Source organism: Ambystoma mexicanum, chromosome 2q (genome assembly GCF_040938575.1).
Source record: "Ambystoma mexicanum isolate Mex_15411 chromosome 2q, UKY_AmexF1_1, whole genome shotgun sequence".
Classification (NCBI taxonomy): domain Eukaryota; kingdom Metazoa; phylum Chordata; class Amphibia; order Caudata; family Ambystomatidae; genus Ambystoma; species Ambystoma mexicanum.
The window spans coordinates 935,205,887-935,226,842 of NC_090924.1; the positions used below are offsets into that span (position 1 = coordinate 935,205,887).

Below are 20,956 nucleotides of genomic sequence, written 5' to 3' on the forward strand. Positions count from 1 at the left end.
TAACATTTGCTAATTTTGTGGCAAGTTAGAATAAACTAAGCAGACAGAAAACATAATTGGCATTTATTTGAGTTTATATAGTGTGACGATGCAAGCTTACCATCACTTCTAAGCACTGTTTTTTAACTTCATTGCAACACGTAGGCTTGTACCACTTTTGGTACTGTCCTTGCACCCATCACGCTGTGCTGAAGTGTGACTGGCTCATACTGCAGGTCTTATTCGTGGACATGTCAACGCTCATCCACCTCATGTTGACAGCTGGAAAGTATGTTGGCTGGTGTCCTATTCCCTTTTGCTAGAGGCCTTTTGTCACATACAGGCATCCATTTAAAGGATGGAGGCCTTTTGTCCCATACAGGCCTCCATCTAAAGGATGGGTACGTGAGGAGGATGATGTCTTGGTTTCTGGGGACGTGTTGGCCAGCAGTAGGGTATGACACCTAGTGCTTGTTGACAGGCGTAGCCCATTTCAACCACAGCTAGCTAGCGTTTAAAATTATAAAACCTGCTTATACAAAAGGCATGAAGAGAAGAGTCATGTACTCTCTGCTTTCAAAAGTAGCTGAAGGAGTTGAAAAATGATGGGTGGAAAAACACATTAATTCAGAATCTCTCTGGGCAGGCCTGGCCTTATCTAATGATAACAGTGCACATGTGTGTTTTTCCATAGCAGGATCTCTGCTGTGACAGTGCAAAGACTTTTTCATCCGTCAAAGTAAATATATTCTTAAGAAAGAACAATGGAAGCTTAGACTCCAGGGAGCATGCATAAACGTTTAGACCCTCTACTATATGTTAATGCAGTGCTTGGGCGTGCAAGGATAAACACACATTTTGAGGAAAAATGAAACATTGAAAAAGTCTCAATTCTTAATGAAACTGTAAAGTCACGTTCTACTTGTTCTCTTTTCTTTTAGATTTATGAGGAATCAGCAATGAATTTGGAGCAGGAGAGGCCTTTTGTGTGCAGTGCGCCGGGATGTTCGCAGGTTAGTACTATTGATGGGCACCATTGTTGGCAGGCTTCACTTTTGGGGTATTTGCCACCACATGGCATCTATTTTCAGGGATGCCGGAGTGATTGGTTTCAAATGTGTGTGTAATTCTATAATTATTCTACTCAACCAATCAGGATGATGTATTGAAAACGTTATAGTCAGGTGGTGTTACAAGAAAGTCGACCAGTGTGTGGACAGTTTGACCAGTTGGACCCTGTCGCGGTTTATTGTGTGGTCACACTCAATTCAGGGAGTTCCTTTCCACCCACTAAAGGTGGCACACAAGAAATCACTATGACCTTGATTCAGGTTCAGTTTGGTTAGGCCTCCAACCCGTCTCACACCCAACTTCAAAAAGTACCCAGTGCCACAATGGACTAGGAACCAGGCCGGTGTGTAGTAAGAAAATACATGTCTTACTTTATTTAAACCAAATTTGACAAATAGACTAACATCAGCCACCAAGGCTGTGGCAACACAAGAACACAAATGACTTCCTTATTGGCACCAACGCAGAGGTAATACTGAGATATGCAGTCACACTTTCCTGCAGCTTTCTTTTCAAATCACCCACCAATACAGAAAAAGAACAATTGAAAACACACAGTTATTGCTGATTTGGTTATAATACTTTTATCCCAGCAACCCCCACCCTCCAAACATCAATTAGACCTGACCCCTCTGAATTGAAGGCCAGTGGCAGAGAGTGGGAACCCAATGGTAACATTGTTTTGGGATTCTGATAAAATTCACTCTTTGGAAAAAGGGATTCAAGGGGCAAAATCGTTTTCTTTTTTTACTTATTACCACAGGTGCAATATGAGGGAAAGAAAAACAATGGGAACGTTTGTTTTGTCACACCTAAAAAGAACAGGCAGGGCTTGGTGGTTTTGGTCAGAGCACCATGGGAACAAAGGGGCAATTTCGTTTTTTTTCTTCACCACATAAACAAAGGAAATACAAGGCTTCACAATTCTGATTTAAAATGAAGGGGATCATTGGGGAATTTCATTTTGCACCCGGCACACTCACTTGAAAACAGGGTTTTCGCATTCATTCTTTTGGCAAAACGTTATGTCTATACCGGCCCATAACACATTGGGAATAGCTTATTAGTTTCAAATACCAACAAAACACATCATGCAATTTCTACAGGGATATAATTGATTTACTTTAATTAAATATGCTAAGTATCTACACAGACAAACAGGATATTTTGCAATGGGGATATAACAAAAACAATACTTGAAAAATGCAGGACCTACACAATCAGTGGTTTTGGGAATAGTTTTACTTAAAGGGGAGGCCTCGTAATGAGCATCAGGGAACACCAAGGCACCTCTGGGACAGCAAGGGTGTCAGTCAAGGATAATCTGCTCTGAATCCTCCAAAGGGTCCCAGTCAACTTCCATGTCTCCTGGTCCCTGTCTCCAGTGCAAGATTTGGGGCCTCTCTGCTTGAATGTTTCTTGCAAGAGTTCAGCAGCAGGTTACCTCCCGGAATAAGCGGAAAAAGCCCAGTTCTAATGCAAACTGGTCTACTTATAGGGTAAAGGACACCAAAAACTTGTCTTTGATTCCCGCAAACGTGATTGGTTGGTTTTCTCTACCCACCCCCACCTGTGTGCTAATAGGACAAGACGATGAGGGGTGTGAGTTAGGAAAGCTGTGGGAGGAGAAAGCTGTTGTCATCCCAAACTGAGATGTGGACTTGGCCTGTTTCAACTCAAAAAAATCTATCAACATGGCATGTTCCCTAATTTTGCAAATCGTTACATTCATAGATATATTTTTAAGAACTACATTTTAAGACCAATCAGATGATGCTAGTCTAAAGTCGGCACATCCTTCCTATGCAGAGATACAGGTTTTCTTCATTTACTCTGGAGCCGTATCAGTGAAACATATGCCACTTCATAGTTCCCATGTTAATTTTGTCCTTCACCCTCGCACCAACTTTCAAATCTCTCGGAATCAAGGGAAAGCCCAAATCAAACTTTCATTATTAACTTTAGTTATGTTTATCACACCAAAATCGTTTGGCCTGGTTCAAAGGGGTTACTGTCATCTTTAATAAACGTCTATAATGACCGTTGCGGCATATACACTGCCCTTTTTAAGCAATAATATGTATTTTTCTATTAACTAAACTCCTGCCTTTTCCTTTTTCTCTTAAGTTGCATGTGATCAACCAGAGGATGGCTCATGTTTATGTTCGCCCCTCCCTTCTTGGCCTTGTAATAACATGCAGTGTATTTCTTTCTGTATTTTTAAGCAATGGCCCTGATTGATGTTGACAACCAGACCTCCCTCTCCAGAAACACAGAGGAAAGGTGTTGGAGGTTTAGTTTCATCTTTAGGAGAAATGATCGGCTGCATGTACAATTCGGCAAGCAATGGCTTTTAAACTCACACACAATGCATTTTACATGACATTTTATAAGGCACCTGTGCCTTATATCCATATTGTCCATATGTATAGGGCAGTTATATAAGAAAAACATGTTCAAACTCTGAAAGTCTAATGGGCACTTCTCTCTGCATACTGTCATTTGAAGGAGGAAAAACAAAAAGGAAGTTCTTTTATTTCTTGTAAATGCAAGAGGATTGGTTTCAATTATGATTTCGGGATCACAGACTCATGTTGCATAAATATATTGTACATGCTGCTATCTGAAAGATATTGTACATGCTGCTATCTCTCTCTTTAAGTAAAGGTGCCACTCTCCATGGACTTAGTAAAACTGCATTGTCAGCCACATGTCTTTCTTTTCCTTGCTGAAATGCATTGTGTATATCTTCGCACTTTTGAGATTCAAGCCCACTTTATTTCCTTTGAGATTTAGGCCTGTTTTTGGTTCAATAGGCCTCATGTCTGACATCACCATTTCTGTGCTGGCCTTATACTTCGATGTGATTTTACAAATCACTCTGGCCTCTTTATTTCTGGCATTCAGGGGCTATATATCACCCCACAACCCTAGGGGCTAACAATACATATTCCAGTACCTACACTATTTCTCTTTAGAAAACAGATAATTCTTGTTCCAGGCAAAGATTGAATCAATTGCATGCTGCATATTCTCAATGAGAAACACGTCAAAGTAGTTTTGAGACAGCATTGCTTGTAATTGCATGCAGAATACTCTAGATGAGAAACATGTTAACTGAGATTACATTTCTCACAGTTCAATAATGGGTTTAGGTGGGACACAATACCTCATTAGCCCAATAAAATCCTCTGTCCTTTTAAACCTGTTTTTCCCTTTGTGTCAATGAGGAGGAAGAACAATGGAATGCCTTTGACAAAGGTGTGGGTTGATGACATGATTATGACTTGGCTGATGAAATATAGGAGCTGAGAAGAAAGTGGGCGGGTGCATTCAGTTTGTCTTTCACAGGGAACTCACAAGAACCTCCTTCTCTTTTATTTATTTTTCCCTGCTCTCATTGGCTGATGTACCCCTACTTATCTCTCTTCATGCTAACTCCCCACCTCATCTCCTATTTACTCTCACCTCAACATTATGGATTCTTGCCAGACTTCTTCGCTGGCCCTCCTCCTCTCCACCCTCCCTTCTGTATATCTTTATATACACTCTCAGCATAGGATCTCAACTGTATGCCTTCCTTTTATTAGTCCTCTTCCTTGACCAACAAGATCCTACCCTCCTAGGCCTTACTGGATCACTGCTATCCTCATTGCCTTCTCTGTGGATAAGCATGTGGCCAACATCCATGAACTGATTCTGGACTCTGGGTTAGACTTCCATGCAGTTACTGAAACCTGGTCCGTCGATAACTACACTGTTTTTGTGGATACTCTTCTTCCAGAAGGTTGTAAGATACATTTTTGCAATATGAGTAATTGGCCTGGTGCAGATGGTTCTCTGACCTTTCCCTCCTCTGTTCCTACCACAGTAATCCTCATTGCTAGAGTCTCTCCTTTTGAATGCCTGGTTTGCAAGTGCCATGTTGATCAATTTTTTTCTCTAAAAATCATTATAATCTATTAACCCAATGAGATGATTTGCTCCTTCTCATTGAGTGGACGGATATCATTGCTAACTTGCAAACTTTCTCTGATGTGATCCTTGTTGATGGCGATCTTAACATTTGATTCTGATGCACAACTAACAAGCAGTCACTCACCTTCACAAAACCATGTAACTCCCTGTCTAGCAGGATGTGGCCATCTGACTCTACCCATATTGAATTACACATGCCAGATTCAAACCTGTCATCACCAAAACTTCAATTGTCCAACCTCCTGGTCAGCCCTCTTCCAAGATCAAACCACTGTTTTCATCCGTCGCAGTTGGCCAAATCCAAGATCACACATATGTCTCACTCTTACCTTTGGTCCATTACAGTGAGAGTTGTGAGCTAAGTTTCTTCTGCTCTTTTTTTTAACCTTCTCCATTCCTCTGGTGTCCACTGGGCCACCTGAATCCTTTCTGACTGAGATGCACCGTTAACTTTAAAGAACTTTGGACATACTTGCCGCTGTCATCCACAGAAAAAAACATAAGCCCCTTACAAATGTAAGCTCAGGATCGACCCTAAAGTTGCCACATTAAAAATTAAAAACATAGCACTTGAGTGCATTGCTGAAAATCCAAAGACCCTGAGGATAACAAAAATGTGTGCCTGCATTATTAGATGTTTTTCTATGCAGTTAGCCTCTGTACAATGGCATCCTTCGTTCACAATCAAATTGCATTTGTTTTAAACCTATTTGTTGAGCTATTTCAGATTTTCAAGGAACTTAAATCTTCAATTCATATACTCGCCTTCAGATTGCCCCCAAGCATTTGATGACTGCCTTGACTCTTTCTTCATAGAACAAATTGAAGCCATAAACTTTTGATTTGCATGTCTGGCTAGGTCTTCTGCACCTCCTGTTCCTGACCTGGGGAGAGATGCCATGTTTTCTGCTTTCACCCCATCTATTAATCAGAGCAGGTGTTGTTGGTAAACATAAACGATTAATTGGCGAGAAGTAATGCAATTCCCAAAATCAACAGCGATAGCGGCAATCCGAAGAGAACTATAACTAACTTCATTGAAAGTGACAGTGGATGCAAATGAAATGTTGCTATACAGGAAAATAATCATGCCAGATGCTCCAAGTCAGTACAAATTAATCAATCAAGAAATTCAAAGAGGAAACTGCAAATCGTTATCCACTTGGGCGAAAAAAAAGGAAAATTCTCTGATAGAACTCGGTTTCACCAAAGAAGAACTTATCCTCACCCCCAACAAAATCAAAAAGAAAATGTATCTACAAGACTGGATACTTATGCAAGAAAAAGTAGCAACAAATAAACTTCTCGCCCATTTGCTGCAACACACAAAAAAACTAAATGATCACCCACTAATCGTGAGAAGATTTCCTGACAAAACAACAAGAAAACTGTTTTTAAGGACACGACTAAAGCGCTTACCAATGTGGGATGTATTTACCCATGCATCCGAGCCCTACCTCAAAACTGTGCAGTACTGACATGGAAAACATCATGATGGCCAGAGCTTCCCAGAAAATGCACAGGGAAATGCATGAAGAATAGGCTGCCACTCATTTTTGCCGATGTTATGGGCACAGAAGGACACTGCCTAAAACCACCAGTGGACTACCCACACAGTAGTCTGAAACCATTGGGAATGGCAATGCTGATTGCCAAAAGCAAACCCATAACTGTTGGGAATTCATTTTCTTAAATCCCAAAAAGGGGTGCAGTACCAGTACTCACCACTATCCAAAAGCCGGCGTTTTAAAACCACCAGATTTTGTAGAAAACTGAACAAATGAACCCAAAACATGCCAAAGAAAGACATTTTAAGAGGTGGATCCAATGTAAAGTTATATTCTGAAGTGACTTGAAGGTTTATAACAAGACTGGCTGAGCTGTGGATTTCAGCAGTTTAAGTAAATTTGGACTGAAAGACACTAAAAATCTAAGTGTTTAAATTGACTGAGTGACCTACTTTGAGTGTCACATAGGTTTCAATTGTTTAAATGTCATAGTTTTAAACTTAGAATCAGCATTCTAGCTGCATATGTAAAAATGTTTAGTTTTATTTGAATGCAGGAAACTGGGGAACAGAAATGACATGTAGCTAAAAACTGGCTTAAAGAGATTCCAATTTGCCTGGCAACTACCCCCATCAGGAGTGAAACTTGAGTCACAGCTGTGTTCCCAGGCCTAGCTGCCCTTTTGCTGCTCACACCAAAAGGGATATGACACTTCCCTGATTGAATTACCTGGGCTCTGCAGGAAATTGAACAAAGCCCTGTCTTGACTCAGGCAAATGTTTTATGGCGGGAGTCGTAAATGGAGATTTCTCCTGGAAGCACAGGGGAGGGGCACTGCCTGTGAGAGCAAGCTGGCTTGGCAGAAATGGAAAAACCAGAAATTCAACCTTGTGCTGGAGGAAAACCACACCCCTTTGGGGCCAGAACATAACTCTAAAAAGATGAATAACTCATAGAGCGGACATGTGAAAATTGTATAAATGACACCATAATTCTTGTGATTTTTCTGCCCACATTTTAAGAGGTTTTTAGAACCGGTGGCATGTTCAGGGGGGTTTTAGCGGAAAAGAGGATATTACTCAAAATGTGTGCATGTGAAAAATCTGACACTTCATCAACTAATGTCCATACTCCTTGCGCACATGTGTGTAAATTTGGGTCAATGTCCGGAATTGCAAAATCAGTTAAAAAGTGAAATATGTGCCATTTCTGAATGCAAGCCCCCAGGAAGAGCAAAGTTTGGACAGGGTATATCTCCTGTGATATGTGATGTGTGCATGTAATTTTAAACCAATGTTTACCTGTGCAAATATGTCTTTTGTTATCAAATATAGAATGTGTGCAATTTGACTGGGGAGTGTCCTCTCTGCAAGCCATAAAATGACATCACGCTGACACACACTTCCTTCCCCAATCAAGGGAGAAATGGAAGTTTGGCCAATGACAAGTGGAGAGGGGCTGGCTAGTGATGCTGCTCACACACACCCATTTGAAAAACACATAAAAGCAGAGAGACAGGACAGATAGGGACCTTCAAATCCATTTGCAGCTGGAAGCTCTGCCGGGAAAATCCATACCTTGCCTCCATCAACCTTCAGAGACCCAGACCAGCAGAGTAGAGTTGACCTGTTAGCAGAACCAGAGAGAGCTGACCCAGATCACTGTGAAGTGCAGAGTCCAGTCTAAAACCTGACCAGATCCGTGGCGAGGCCCATTTCACTCAAGAATATAGTGTGAGTACCTAGAAAACTGTGCAGAACCAATCTCCGAACCAAAAAGGCCAATAAGGCAAAAAGGGCCTTGCTTAAGGACCCCTTAAAGCAGATTAAGGCGATCAGGAGCGTCATCATGCCTTACCATAAGAACGCTAAGTATTCTGTTTGAGAGCACTTAGAGTTGTTTGAGCAAATGATGGAGACTTTCCATTTGAAGGACAGCCAAAGCTGTATTCAATATGTAAAGTGGACCTTCTCCCCGGAATACTCCAGTTTCTTTGCGGGGCTGGAGGACCAAAATCATTTAAGATGGTCCACCTATAAGGCGGCCATCTTGAAACATTTTTCTGTTCACAGAAATCCTCAAGAGGCTCGTAAGGCAGCCTACAATTTGCAATGTGGGGAGGATCAGGCCCCACAAGAATTTGTGCAAGAACTGAAACGTGTTTTTGCGCAGACCACCAGAAGGGTGCGCACAGACAGTAGAGAATTCATTAATACATTTTTTCATGCCTTGCCCAAATACATAATGACCCAGCTCGTGAGGGATTTTCATGAGAAAAGATCTTTGGACTGGGTCATTGAACAGGCTACGAGGTGCAGAAACCGGTAGATAGCAAAAGTAATGCCCAGAAAAACCCCAAAGCCAACAGCACCCCTGCTGCTGCCAAGGTGGCAGAGGTAAAGGTCACCCCCGTTTTGGATTTGGAGATGGGGGGGCCTAAAAACCTACCTGCACCTAATAATGCTAGGCCCAGAAGGTCCTCGGGCCAGTCACTGACAGGGAGCCAGGGAGGCAGCCCCACAAATGGGGTCCCTCGCTCTCCTGATTATGTAAGTCCCCGTTACAAGGGAAATCGACCCATCCTGGGTTATGTGTGGACTCCTCCAGCCCAAGGGGGGGGGATCCAGCCAAGCACCTAACCCAGGGAACTTCCCTCCCAACTTCCCACAGGAGGGCAGAAATTCTCCAAATCCTGGGCAGAACTTTTTCCCCAGGTATCCACCCAATTTCCAACCCCAAAATCATCCATCCTTCTTTCCCCAATTCCCTGAGCCCAGACAACCTAATCCGGGAGAGGGGAGGCCAAGGGTGGAGGGGTACCCAAATCTTCCCAACCCGGGGTATTACCAGAGGAGGGACAGCTACCCTTCCCGGGATCAGCCCAGGGGAGAAAACAGGGCCCTGTATCAGCCTGAGCGGGATTCCCAGTTAGAGCGCCAGGTTCAAAACATGGCGCGGGATCTGGGTCACATACTGAGGGCTCAGCAGAACCCTCAGATCGGCATGCCGGCGCAGAACGCACCCAACTCTGGACCTGGTGCCCCAGAACAATGACGGGGGCAGCACCCCGATAACTCACCGGTTCCCAGGGAGGAGGCACAAAGGGAAGGGGGGTGTAAAGCCTTGGAGGAAGCTTCCTTCCTCACTTGTAAACAGCCCCTGGAAACCCAGGAACCGGAAACAAAATCTCTTGCCCCTGAAAGTCTGCCTCCTAAGGAGCAGAGGGGGGGTAGGAGAAACAAAAGACCCAAACAGACTCAGTTTGAGGAGGAGGTACAGGTCTTCCAATTTGAGGGAGAGGGATACTCAGAGGATCCTGGGAAAAGGATCTTCTCCTTCAGAGAGGGGGGAACTCCTCCCAAAGAAAAATGGGTCCCTAGGGATGCAAATCCAGACTGGGGAGATGTGGCGACTGAGCTACCGCCGCCCACCATCTCATCCCAGAACCAACAGCAAGAAAATCCCCTGGTTCAAACCCATCCTGGTGACTGCCTCCAAAAAGGGGGGGGCGGCCCGGAACCGGAGCCAGGGGAACCCACAATGGCTCTGATCTCCAGTTGCCAAATTTTTCTTTCAGATTCCCAAGGCTCTCCACAGAATTCCGCCCAAATCTCTTCTCTCGCCATGTCCAAAACCAGAAAATTAGCCCACCAGTTGTCCAAAAATGTGCAGAATCTGTGCCCCCTTGAGGAAAAGGAGGGAAGATATTATGCCCCGGTACAAGTACAGGGGCAGGGTACAATTCTGGCACTGGTGGACACGGGATCTCAAGCTACCCTTCTGTCCAGAAGGGCCTTTGATGAACTGAATGCAGGAAGGGGAGGGAATTACCAAATTCCTCTCACCTCACTTCCTGGACAACTCCAGAACTTTGACGGGAAGGAAATTCCCGTCGAGGGGACGGCAGATTTGGACATTAAGATCGGGCGACACAAGGTGAAACACCCGGTCATAGTTGTGACCCCAGAGGGCACCCCTTGTTTACTAGGGAATGACCTCCTGAGAAGGTTGTCACCCCTAATAGATTGCGTAAACAAGGTCCTCTGGACCCAGACTAGCCGACCAATAAAATTAAAACAGAGTGTCAACCATGTTAGTTTAAACGGCACATGCCACATGGTTGAACAAAAATCTGACCAAGTAGAATTTCACTTCCAGAATAGCCAAATTCCAGACGTGACAGTAATAGCAGTAGGACAACAGACTGGTGATGGAGGGTCCTCTCTATTTCTGAAAATCAACCTTCCTTCCAGTCTAAAGTGGTACTCCACGCTGGAAGGAAACACTCTGAGATTCTATACCAATCCACAATCAGAAACTCCCACTCCTATAGTCCAGAAAGATGTGAAATCAGCTCAGAGCCTGGCTGATATTCAGCAAATTGGAGAGCAGTTGTTCATCCCTGTTCAGTTAAATGATGGGAAGGACTCTGTTCTCGCTCGAGTGTGTGTGAACAACGGTAAGAGCTTCATCAGCGAAGCCATGTTCCGCCAACTCCCAAAAGATCCAGCCATTCCCACATTCAAACTGATAGACAAATGGGAAATGGACCTGGAAGCGCCTAATTCCAAACATCTCCTGCCAAGCAGGTGTATGCTCAAAATCTCCATTGGCAACAAGAGCATAGTCCACAATTGTTGGGTCGTGCGAGACGTCCCTGCCGCCTTTTACTTAGGCAGTGACATTCTCAATCGCTTTGCCATTAGTTTGGACCTAATAAACTTCAAAGCTTGGTCCCGATTAGCGGATAATCCCATGGGCTTTGATGATCCAGAAAAAGCATTTAGGTCAGCTCAATTGCTACCTTATGCAGTTGAAATTCAGATTAAAGAGGAAGTCACCATCCCAGAAAGGACCCGACAATTCTCCCTGGAAGTGAAAGTTAAAAGAGGACAATATTTGCAAAACCCTGATGCTTACATACATCTAAATGCTTCTCTCCAACAGCAAGGGTTGGGGGTAAACCCAACTCCATTAGTCAACATAGAACATGACACCATTCCAATAGAGGTGGATAACAGCGACTTAAAGAGTATTACTCTAGCCGCAGGCACCATTATTGGAATGGCGGTTGATGACCGACATTTCTCCATTGATCTTGGAAATGAACTGTTAGGGCCAATCCCCAAGGACTGCGTTGACAGTGACAGTGATGACAATACGACACCAGACAGGATTTTTACCCGGCATGGGGGGAACTTCCTGGTGTACACTTCTTGCCCTTATGGTAAGGAAGATGTGACTTGTGACTTCAGGAGGGATGAGGTGATTTTCCAGGTCCATGAGGGCTGCCTTTCCCACCTGAAGCCTCCAGTCCAAATCAGCACTCTGACCAGGGACTTCTCCACCCAGCTGGAGGAGGCCGCGGAGATAGCCAAACCAGAAGTCTTTCCAGGCTTCAGGCAGATGGTGGAAGAGAGAGTCAACCTAGCTGATGCCTGTGTGACTCTGGAACAAAAGCAAAAGTTGAAACAAGTTTTCTTGGATTTCCAAGATCTCTTTGCGGTAGACTCATATGACTGTGGTCGCACCGACATCCACACAACCACAATCCCCACGGACCCTGGCATGACTCCTGTGTTTGTGAAGCAATATCGCTTGCCTCTCGCATCAATGGAGTCCCTTACTGAAATAATTAAGAACCTTGAGTCCCGGGGAATAATCCGTCCAGTCCACAGCACCTTCAATAATCCGGTGCTGGGAATATTGAAGCCAAACGGCCAGTGGAGACTCTGCGCCGACCTCAGGGAGCTCAACAAACGGGTCCATACTTCCCGATGGCCTCTTCCCTACATTGACCAAGGGCTGGCCCAGATCCAGGGGTCACAGGTATTCACAGCAATAGACCTGACCAATGGATACTGGACCGTGCCTGTCAGTAGGGAGGACCAATACAAGCTGGCTTTTACCTTTGGGGGCCAGCAGTATACATGGACCCGGACTCCCTTCGGATACCTTAACTCCGGTAATGAGTTCAATATTTTCCTACATAAGGCCATGCCCGACCTGGGTGCAAGGGGTAACCTGGCTTATGTAGATGATGTCCTCATTAAAAGTTCATCTGTAGAGGAACACATAGCGGAGATCCGTTATGTTCTGACACAGTTGAGGGCCGCCGGAGCAAAACTTTCCTTTCAAAAAGCACAGTGGTGCAGAACCCGTGTTAATTTCTTGGGGCATGAGATTACTCCTCAGGGTCTCTGTCCCCAGGAAAAGAAAGTGGAAGCACTTCAGAAACTGAAAGACCCCACAACTCTGCGAGAACTAAGGAGCCTCCTTGGACTGACTAATTACAGCAGAAAGTTCATTGAGGGCTACGCAGAGATCACCAGACCCCTGATTCATCTCCTGAAGGGGGGGGTCAAGTGGGAATGGGGTCCAGAACAAGCCGAGGCAGTAAGACAACTCAAGAGAAGCCTCTCACAAGCGCCTTGCCTAGCTTACCCTGTCAGAAACAAGGAGTTCTTCCTGGAGACAGGGTTCTCTAATACGTGCTTGACGGCAGTATTATACCAAAAGCATGACAAGGTCAATAAAGTAATCTCCTATGCGAGCAAAACTTTATCCTCTGTGGAGGAAAAATTCAACGATTGTGAGAAGGCACTCCTGGCAACGGTGTGGGCATTGAAGAATTACCGCCCGTTTATCCCGGGGGAACACATCATAGTGGAGACTCCACACCAGCCTCTGCAATATCTCCAAAGTGATAGAATCCGGGCCGGAAATGTGAGTAATTCCCGAATTACTTCCTGGATTCTGTCAATGCAAGGCTTTCCTGTGGAGGTCAGATATGGCCAAAACAAGAAGAGTCCCCTCGCGCAAGGTCTGGCTGACTTGCATGATTGTGCCAGAGAAAACTGTCTCGAGGACGAAAGTCTAAAAATAAAGGACAACACGGAGGCATACCTTAATTCCCCACACAAAGTCTTTGAAGAGGACAAGTGTGAGGGAATGCCCACTGTCTATGTGGATGGATGCTCTTACCATGTTGACAACAACGGGGAGAAAGAACTGGTGGCTGGCGTAGGGAATGCATGGGTGAATGAGTCCCCAGAACCCTCCGCTGGATACAAAATTGGTCCCCGAAGTAGTCAGGTGGCAGAATTGATGGCTGTGCATCAGGCCATCCTCACTGCTGTCCAGCATCAACTCCACGAACTGGTCATAATCACAGATTCGGATTATGTACGGAACGGGTTCGTGGAGCACCTGGTTAATTGGAAAACCAGAGGCATGTTATGTGCTAGCAACAAACCCTTGAAACATGGGAAGTTGATCCAAAACATTGATGATCTGGTCACCTCGAATGAGATGACCATCTATTGGAAAAAGATCAAGGGTCATTCCAAAGTCGAGGGACCAGACAAAACAGGAAATGACTTAGCTGATCAGCTGGACAAAACCGGGGCCATCCAAGGGGATCTAATTGAGATTGAGTCCTGGTTGGGGGAAATCCAGGTCACTGCTATCACTAGGTCCCAGACAAATGCTCACAACGACCTTTCAATTGCACAATGGAGTAAGGAGACCCCTGATGCTGATTTGATTACAGCTCAGAAGGGGGATCCAATTATTGGTAAGTTTTACCAACACCTTGAGGACCCTGAGAACTTTCCCCTGACGGATAGCGATTACACTGGGAAAGAGGACCTAAGAGTGTTGATGAAATGTCCAAAAATGTTCCGAATCCAAGACGGTTTGCTGGTAAGGAAATCCAAAGCTGGCCACGATCAGTGGGTGGTTCCTACCTCATTCCGAAGCCTGATGTTAAGTCACGCCCATGATGCGGCCACCGCCGGTCATAGGGTGTTTCACACAACATTGGAAATCTTAAGAGAGGTTGCATACTGGCCACACATGGGGCAGGACCTCGACCAATACTTGAAGGGGTGTCTTGTGTGTGCACAATTTCAGCCATCATCCCTCACGCACCGTGCGCCTCTCCAAAAGAGGGGGATGACACTGCCATGGTCAGATTTACAAATCGACTTTGTAGGCCCCGTGATTCGCTCTGCTAGGGGGAATAAGTACATGTTGACTGTGACATGCTTGTTTACCAAGTGGGTGGAATGTCTCCCAGCCCCAAACTGCAAGGCAAAAACGGCAGCTGCCTTGATGATTAACCACATCTTTTCCCGTTTTGGTCTACCTCAAAGGATTGAGTCAGACAGGGGTAGCCACTTCACCAGTGAAGTAATGACAAAGATGTGGGAGATACTGGGGGTCAAAAGGAAGTTGCATATTGCTTATAGACCAGCTTCTTCTGGGGCAGTAGAGAGATATAACCGGACAATTGTGAGCATATTAAAGAAGTTTGTGGCAGATTCTGGGCCAAGTTGGGATATCCGATTACCTCTGGTCCTAATGGCCATCAGATCTACCCCTTCATCTGCAACCAAAATGTCACCATTTGAGTTGATGACTGGGCGCAAGATGGTGCTTCCGCAGCATTTGCTCTACAGGACACAAGAGCAGACACTGATAAATGCCTCCACTACTCATGAGTATGTGGAGAATTTAAGGAAACACCTTCAACATGCTTTTGCTTATGCTCAGCGGAATCTAGAAAGATCGGCTGATAGCATGAAGACCCATTATGACCTGAAAACTTCCAGGAAGGAATATCAGGTGGGAGACCGGGTCTATCTATACAACTTCCAAAGAAACCAGGCAAAACAGCGGAAATTCTTGCCTACATGGAAGGGACCCTTTGAGATCATCGACAAGATCTCCCCTGTGGCCTACAAAATCCACATCCCCAAAGGTCCTTTGGCAGCGGGGGAAGACAAGTGGGTCCACATTAACCAGTTGAAATGTTGCCATCCCAGGCACGCTCTGCAACAACTGGAGGAATCCTCTGGAATCCTAGCGGGTACTGTCTCAGACTAATTCAGTTCCAACCATAAAACATACCACATCTAGTCTCTAAAATATTGTGATTTGCATGAAACTGTCTCTTAGTTATACTGTTTTTTTTTCAAAATAAGAATGTAATGTTTCGTTATGATGAAATGCATATGCTGCCCCACTATATCAATGGTGGGGGAAAAATGTCTATGGATAGGTATTGCCGCTCTTTCTTTGTCGTCCTAGGAGAAAGAAAACCTGGAGACGGGCCAAGGAGGACGATCCGGAGACCGGGAGCAGAGACGCAATGGGCCCGGGGTACCGCCCAATATTCCCATCAGGACCGGCGAGGAGAACCGATCGATCCGACCGGATGGAGAAAAAGATGCTGAACTGTGCCATCTATTGGAAGAAGATGAGGAAACATCCCAGGTCTTGCGAGTCTCATTCGTGAAATAGAATGGCCATCGCCAGAGGGGGGCTTGTGGGATGTATTTACCCATGCATCCGAGCCCTACCTCAAAACTGTGCAGTACTGACATGGAAAACATCATGATGGCCAGAGCTTCCCAGAAAATGCACAGGGAAATGCATGAAGAATAGGCTGCCACTCATTTTTGCCGATGTTATGGGCACAGAAGGACACTGCCTAAAACCACCAGTGGACTACCCACACAGTAGTCTGAAACCATTGGGAATGGCAATGCTGATTGCCAAAAGCAAACCCATAACTGTTGGGAATTCATTTTCTTAAATCCCAAAAAGGGGTGCAGTACCAGTACTCACCACTATCCAAAAGCCGGCGTTTTAAAACCACCAGATTTTGTAGAAAACTGAATAAATGAACCCAAAACATGCCAAAGAAAGACATTTTAAGAGGTGGATCCAATGTAAAGTTATATTCTGAAGTGACTTGAAGGTTTATAACAAGACTGGCTGAGCTGTGGATTTCAGCAGTTTAAGTAAATTTGGACTGAAAGACACTAAAAATCTAAGTGTTTAAATTGACTGAGTGACCTACTTTGAGTGTCACATAGGTTTCAATTGTTTAAATGTCATAGTTTTAAACTTAGAATCAGCATTCTAGCTGCATATGTAAAAATGTTTAGTTTTATTTGAATGCAGGAAACTGGGGAACAGAAATGACATGTAGCTAAAAACTGGCTTAAAGAGATTCCAATTTGCCTGGCAACTACCCCCATCAGGAGTGAAACTTGAGTCACAGCTGTGTTCCCAGGCCTAGCTGCCCTTTTGCTGCTCATACCAAAAGGGATATGACACTTCCCTGATTGAATTACCTGGGCTCTGCAGGAAATTGAACAAAGCCCTGTCTTGACTCAGGCAAATGTTTTATGGCGGGAGTCGTAAATGGAGATTTCTCCTGGAAGCACAGGGGAGGGGCACTGCCTGTGAGAGCAAGCTGGCTTGGCAGAACTGGAAAAACCAGAAATTCAACCTTGTGCTGGAGGAAAACCACACCCCTTTGGGGCCAGAACATAACTCTAAAAAGATGAATAACTCATAGAGCGGACATGTGAAAATTGTATAAATGACACCATAATTCTTGTGATTTTTCTGCCCACATTTTAAGAGGTTTTTAGAACCGGTGGCATGTTCAGGGGGGTTTTAGCGGAAAAGAGGATATTACTCAAAATGTGTGCATGTGAAAAATCTGACACTTCATCAACTAATGTCCATACTCCTTGCGCACATGTGTGTAAATTTGGGTCAATGTCCGGAATTGCAAAATCAGTTAAAAAGTGAAATATGTGCCATTTCTGAATGCAAGCCCCCAGGAAGAGCAAAGTTTGGACAGGGTATATCTCCTGTGATATGTGATGTGTGCATGTAATTTTAAACCAATGTTTACCTGTGCAAATATGTCTTTTGTTATCAAATATAGAATGTGTGCAATTTGACTGGGGAGTGTCCTCTCTGCAAGCCATAAAATGACATCACGCTGACACACACTTCCTTCCCCAATCAAGGGAGAAATGGAAGTTTGGCCAATGACAAGTGGAGAGGGGCTGGCTAGTGATGCTGCTCACACACCCCCATTTGAAAAACACATAAAAGCAGAGAGACAGGACAGATAGGGACCTTCAAATCCATTTGCAGCTGGAAGCTCTGCCGGGAAAATCCATACCTTGCCTCCATCAACCTTCAGAGACCCAGACCAGACCAGCAGAGTAGAGCTGACCTGTTAGCAGAACCAGAGAGAGCTGACCCAGATCACTGTGAAGTGCAGAGTCCAGTCTAAAACCTGACCAGATCCGTGGCGAGGCCCATTTCACTCAAGAATATAGTGTGAGTACCTAGAAAACTGTGCAGAACCAATCTCTTAGTTAAGATAATATAATCCAAGCTATTTTAATCTAAGTAGAACTGCCTCCTAACTGTTACCTGTCATTTGTAAAGCTGTCACCTGTCATTTTCTAGTTGCAAGCTGCACTTGTCTTTTTGAACTTTAACATTCCAAATCCGAAAAACGACCTTTATTCAATCGCTCATATCTCCGCGACCGTTTGTGCTAGAGACTTGCAGTAACTTTCATCTGGAAGCTGAGATCCTAGGCTTTCCTAAGACCCCAAAACGATAGTGATAGTTCTTGTAGTTCCACTGTAATCGCGTCAGACGCATTCGCGAATTTTGCCGCGATTTGAAAATTTCTCCACTTGCAAAAAGATAGCTGCTTTTGCTTTCCTCTGAAAAAAATCGTTTGCCTCATAAAAACTATCCCTGAATCATTGCAAGAGTGAGCCTGGACTAATATTAACTAGATACCACTCACCCTGAACCTCTAGAGGGAATTAAAAGCATTTTAACGTATTTTCACTCCATTGCCAGCGCATATCAAAGCATTTTGCCTGTGTTTTCAACTTCTGTAGTCTAAGTTGCTGGGTGAACTGAATTACATTTGAATTGCATTTCTGAGAATTGTGTGCCTTCCTTCCATTTCCTTGCATTGCATAAAAGGGGGGGTGAATTGTCCAAGAAAGTGATTACATTGTCTTTTGCTGAAATCCTATCAAGTTATTTTCTGTACTGCATTTCATTCCACATTGCATCCATTTGAAACCATAAAAGTATTGTTGCTATCTTATCCATTTCATGTCAACTCCTTAGTGATTATCAAGAAGTGTGCTAGTGCCAGATTCTCCGTTGTTAATCTTTATCATATCAGATTAAGTGTGCTATTCAATTATTAATTTATTCTAAAGTGTGATATATATACCTATTGTTTAAACTATCAATTAAACCTTTTAACTTGCAAAACAGAACTACTTCTTGGCTCAGTGGGGTCAGGAGGATTCCAAGAGAGGGGTGTTATATAGGGGTAGTCATCCAGAACGCATGAACTGGACATAAAGATATATCAATAAGGGTTTTCATTCAATATTATAGACTAGGCGTTGACTTAGCTGTAGTGTTGAATTGAATCCTCTTACAAATTGGGGGCTCGTCCGGGACGTTTGGATTAGATCTATCACTTGTGCAGATTAATACAGCGTGCCAGCTGACCAGATACACATATCCGGTCGGAGCACACGCTGTGTTACGCTGTAAAGCACTTCTCAAAGGAACGCCCTAAGAAAAAGGTCTGTTTTGCAAAAATAAAATACAAACTTCTGTAAGTCAGGACAGAGACCAATCTCTAGAATGACGACCTTAGTAGACATGAAAATAGCCAGAGAGCACTTCTTACATAAGTTATTTGTGAGAGGTGAGTGGACTCACCAGGACCAAACAGTCTGGTTGCAGGCCATCACACCCCAAATCACGGAAACAGGGTCAGATATATGCAGAGACCAGGGTCCCTTACATGTGCCCCTGAGTGAACTATATATGTCCTCTAAGGCCAAGGATGAGCACAACAAGATTGCCAGGGTAGCGGCATATTTATATTTACATATGGGAGCCATGCAGGACAAATGTGCTGAAGGCCAAGATTTGGTGAGTAGGCAACTGCTGGCATTACAGAAGGCCCAATCTGATCTGGACTCTTCTGAGCAGAGGCTGCAGAGGAGCCAGGAGTCAGAAAATGACAGTAGGCAGTATATCATTAAAATAAAAGAGGACATGGATATACTGCAACAGGAAAAGGCTGACCAGTATACTAGATTTCTGGCCCTGCAGAAGGAGCACCAAGACAGTTTGGACTCCTTACTGCAGAGCCAGAAAAAGCTGGAGCAACAATTAGACTTTAACAGGGCATGCACAGAGCAGGTAGCCACCCTGCAAAGTCATCTAGATAGAGTGAAGGTAGAGAGCAACAAGCTGATTTTGAAAGACCTGGATACCCAGGCAGAGTTTGATGAAGAACGCCAGAAAGCTGGTGCCTTTCAAAGGCAGAGGGACGACCTGGCGGCACAAATGCAGGCTCTTAGTCAGGAAAGAGACGCCTTAGGCCAGGAAGTCTGCCATTTAAAAAGAAAAATGGAAGAAAATCACCTGGTCCACCAGGGACTGGGTGACCTCCAAAAAGAACACCAGAACTTGTTAGAGCACACCAGGAGGGTGGAGGATGCTCTAGCAAGAAAGGAGCAGGCCAATAGGGACACAGCTCAGGAGGTAACCCTCCTGCAGCAAAGACTGGCCCAGTTCTCCAGGACCAACCAGGAAGCACAGAGGGAAAATGAGGCCCTCTGTCAACACAATGATAGGCTCCAACAACAGGTAGCGATGCAGGAGAGACTGATAGAGTCTAGTAAGGCCTTAACTGAGGAACTGAAGGCACAAATGCAGGCTCTTGCATTGCAACAGGGAGCAGGGGCGGATAGAGATGAGGTTCGCTGGGAAATGGAAACTCCGGAGCATAACCTCAGGAGCCCTAGTACTAGAGGCCCTCATACCTCTCAGTCCCTGGACTCTGCCACCCCCATGTCCCCTGGCGCACATGAGCACAGGGCCACAGGGATGGCAGATTACTATCCAGCCAGAAGCATGGGGCTCATAGGCCAGTACCACCCAGGAATGGAGGGGCGGGCATCCGGGTATGGGCACCCCAGCACAGTGCAATTTAATGGGGAACCCCAGGAGAGTAGGCCCATTAAGGGCATCCTGAAAACCTCTGCCCAGTTAGGTCAGTGGGGGGGGTACCCATCAAATCCTGGCAGCAAGGAGGAATCTGAAGACTCCTCTGAACTGCGCAGGACACAGGAGACCAGGTCCCCACATTCGGCCAGCCATTCCCAGGCTCGCAGAATCCGGGAAAACCTGGAAGAGCAGACAGGAACCTCTGGGAGCAGTGCCTCTGAGTCAGAGGATGAATGGACAAGGGTTACCCGAACCAAAAAGGCCAATAAGGCAAAAAGGGCCTTGCTTAAGGACCCCTTAAAGCAGATTAAGGCGATCAGGAGCGTCATCACGCCTTACCATAAGAACGCTAAGTATTCTGTTTGAGAGCACTTAGAGTTGTTTGAGCAAATGATGGAGACTTTCCATTTGAAGGACAGCCAAAGCTGTATTCAATATGTAAAGTGGACCTTCTCCCCGGAATACTCCAGTTTCTTTGCGGGGCTGGAGGACCAAAATCATTTAAGATGGTCCACCTATAAGGCGGCCATCTTGAA

General features: G+C 44.8%; 1 protein-coding gene across 1 annotated transcript in view; it reads left to right on the forward strand.

Moving 5' to 3' along the window:
• Positions 1-924: 924 nt before the first annotated feature.
• CREB5 (cAMP responsive element binding protein 5) overlaps positions 925-20,956 on the forward strand; it is a 1,617,326-nt gene continuing 1,597,294 nt past the window's right edge. The window contains exon 1 of the mRNA XM_069648241.1: positions 925-992. Coding sequence (XP_069504342.1) covers positions 939-992 — 54 coding nt within the window. The 5' untranslated portion in view covers positions 925-938. The remainder of the gene's footprint in view (positions 993-20,956) is intronic.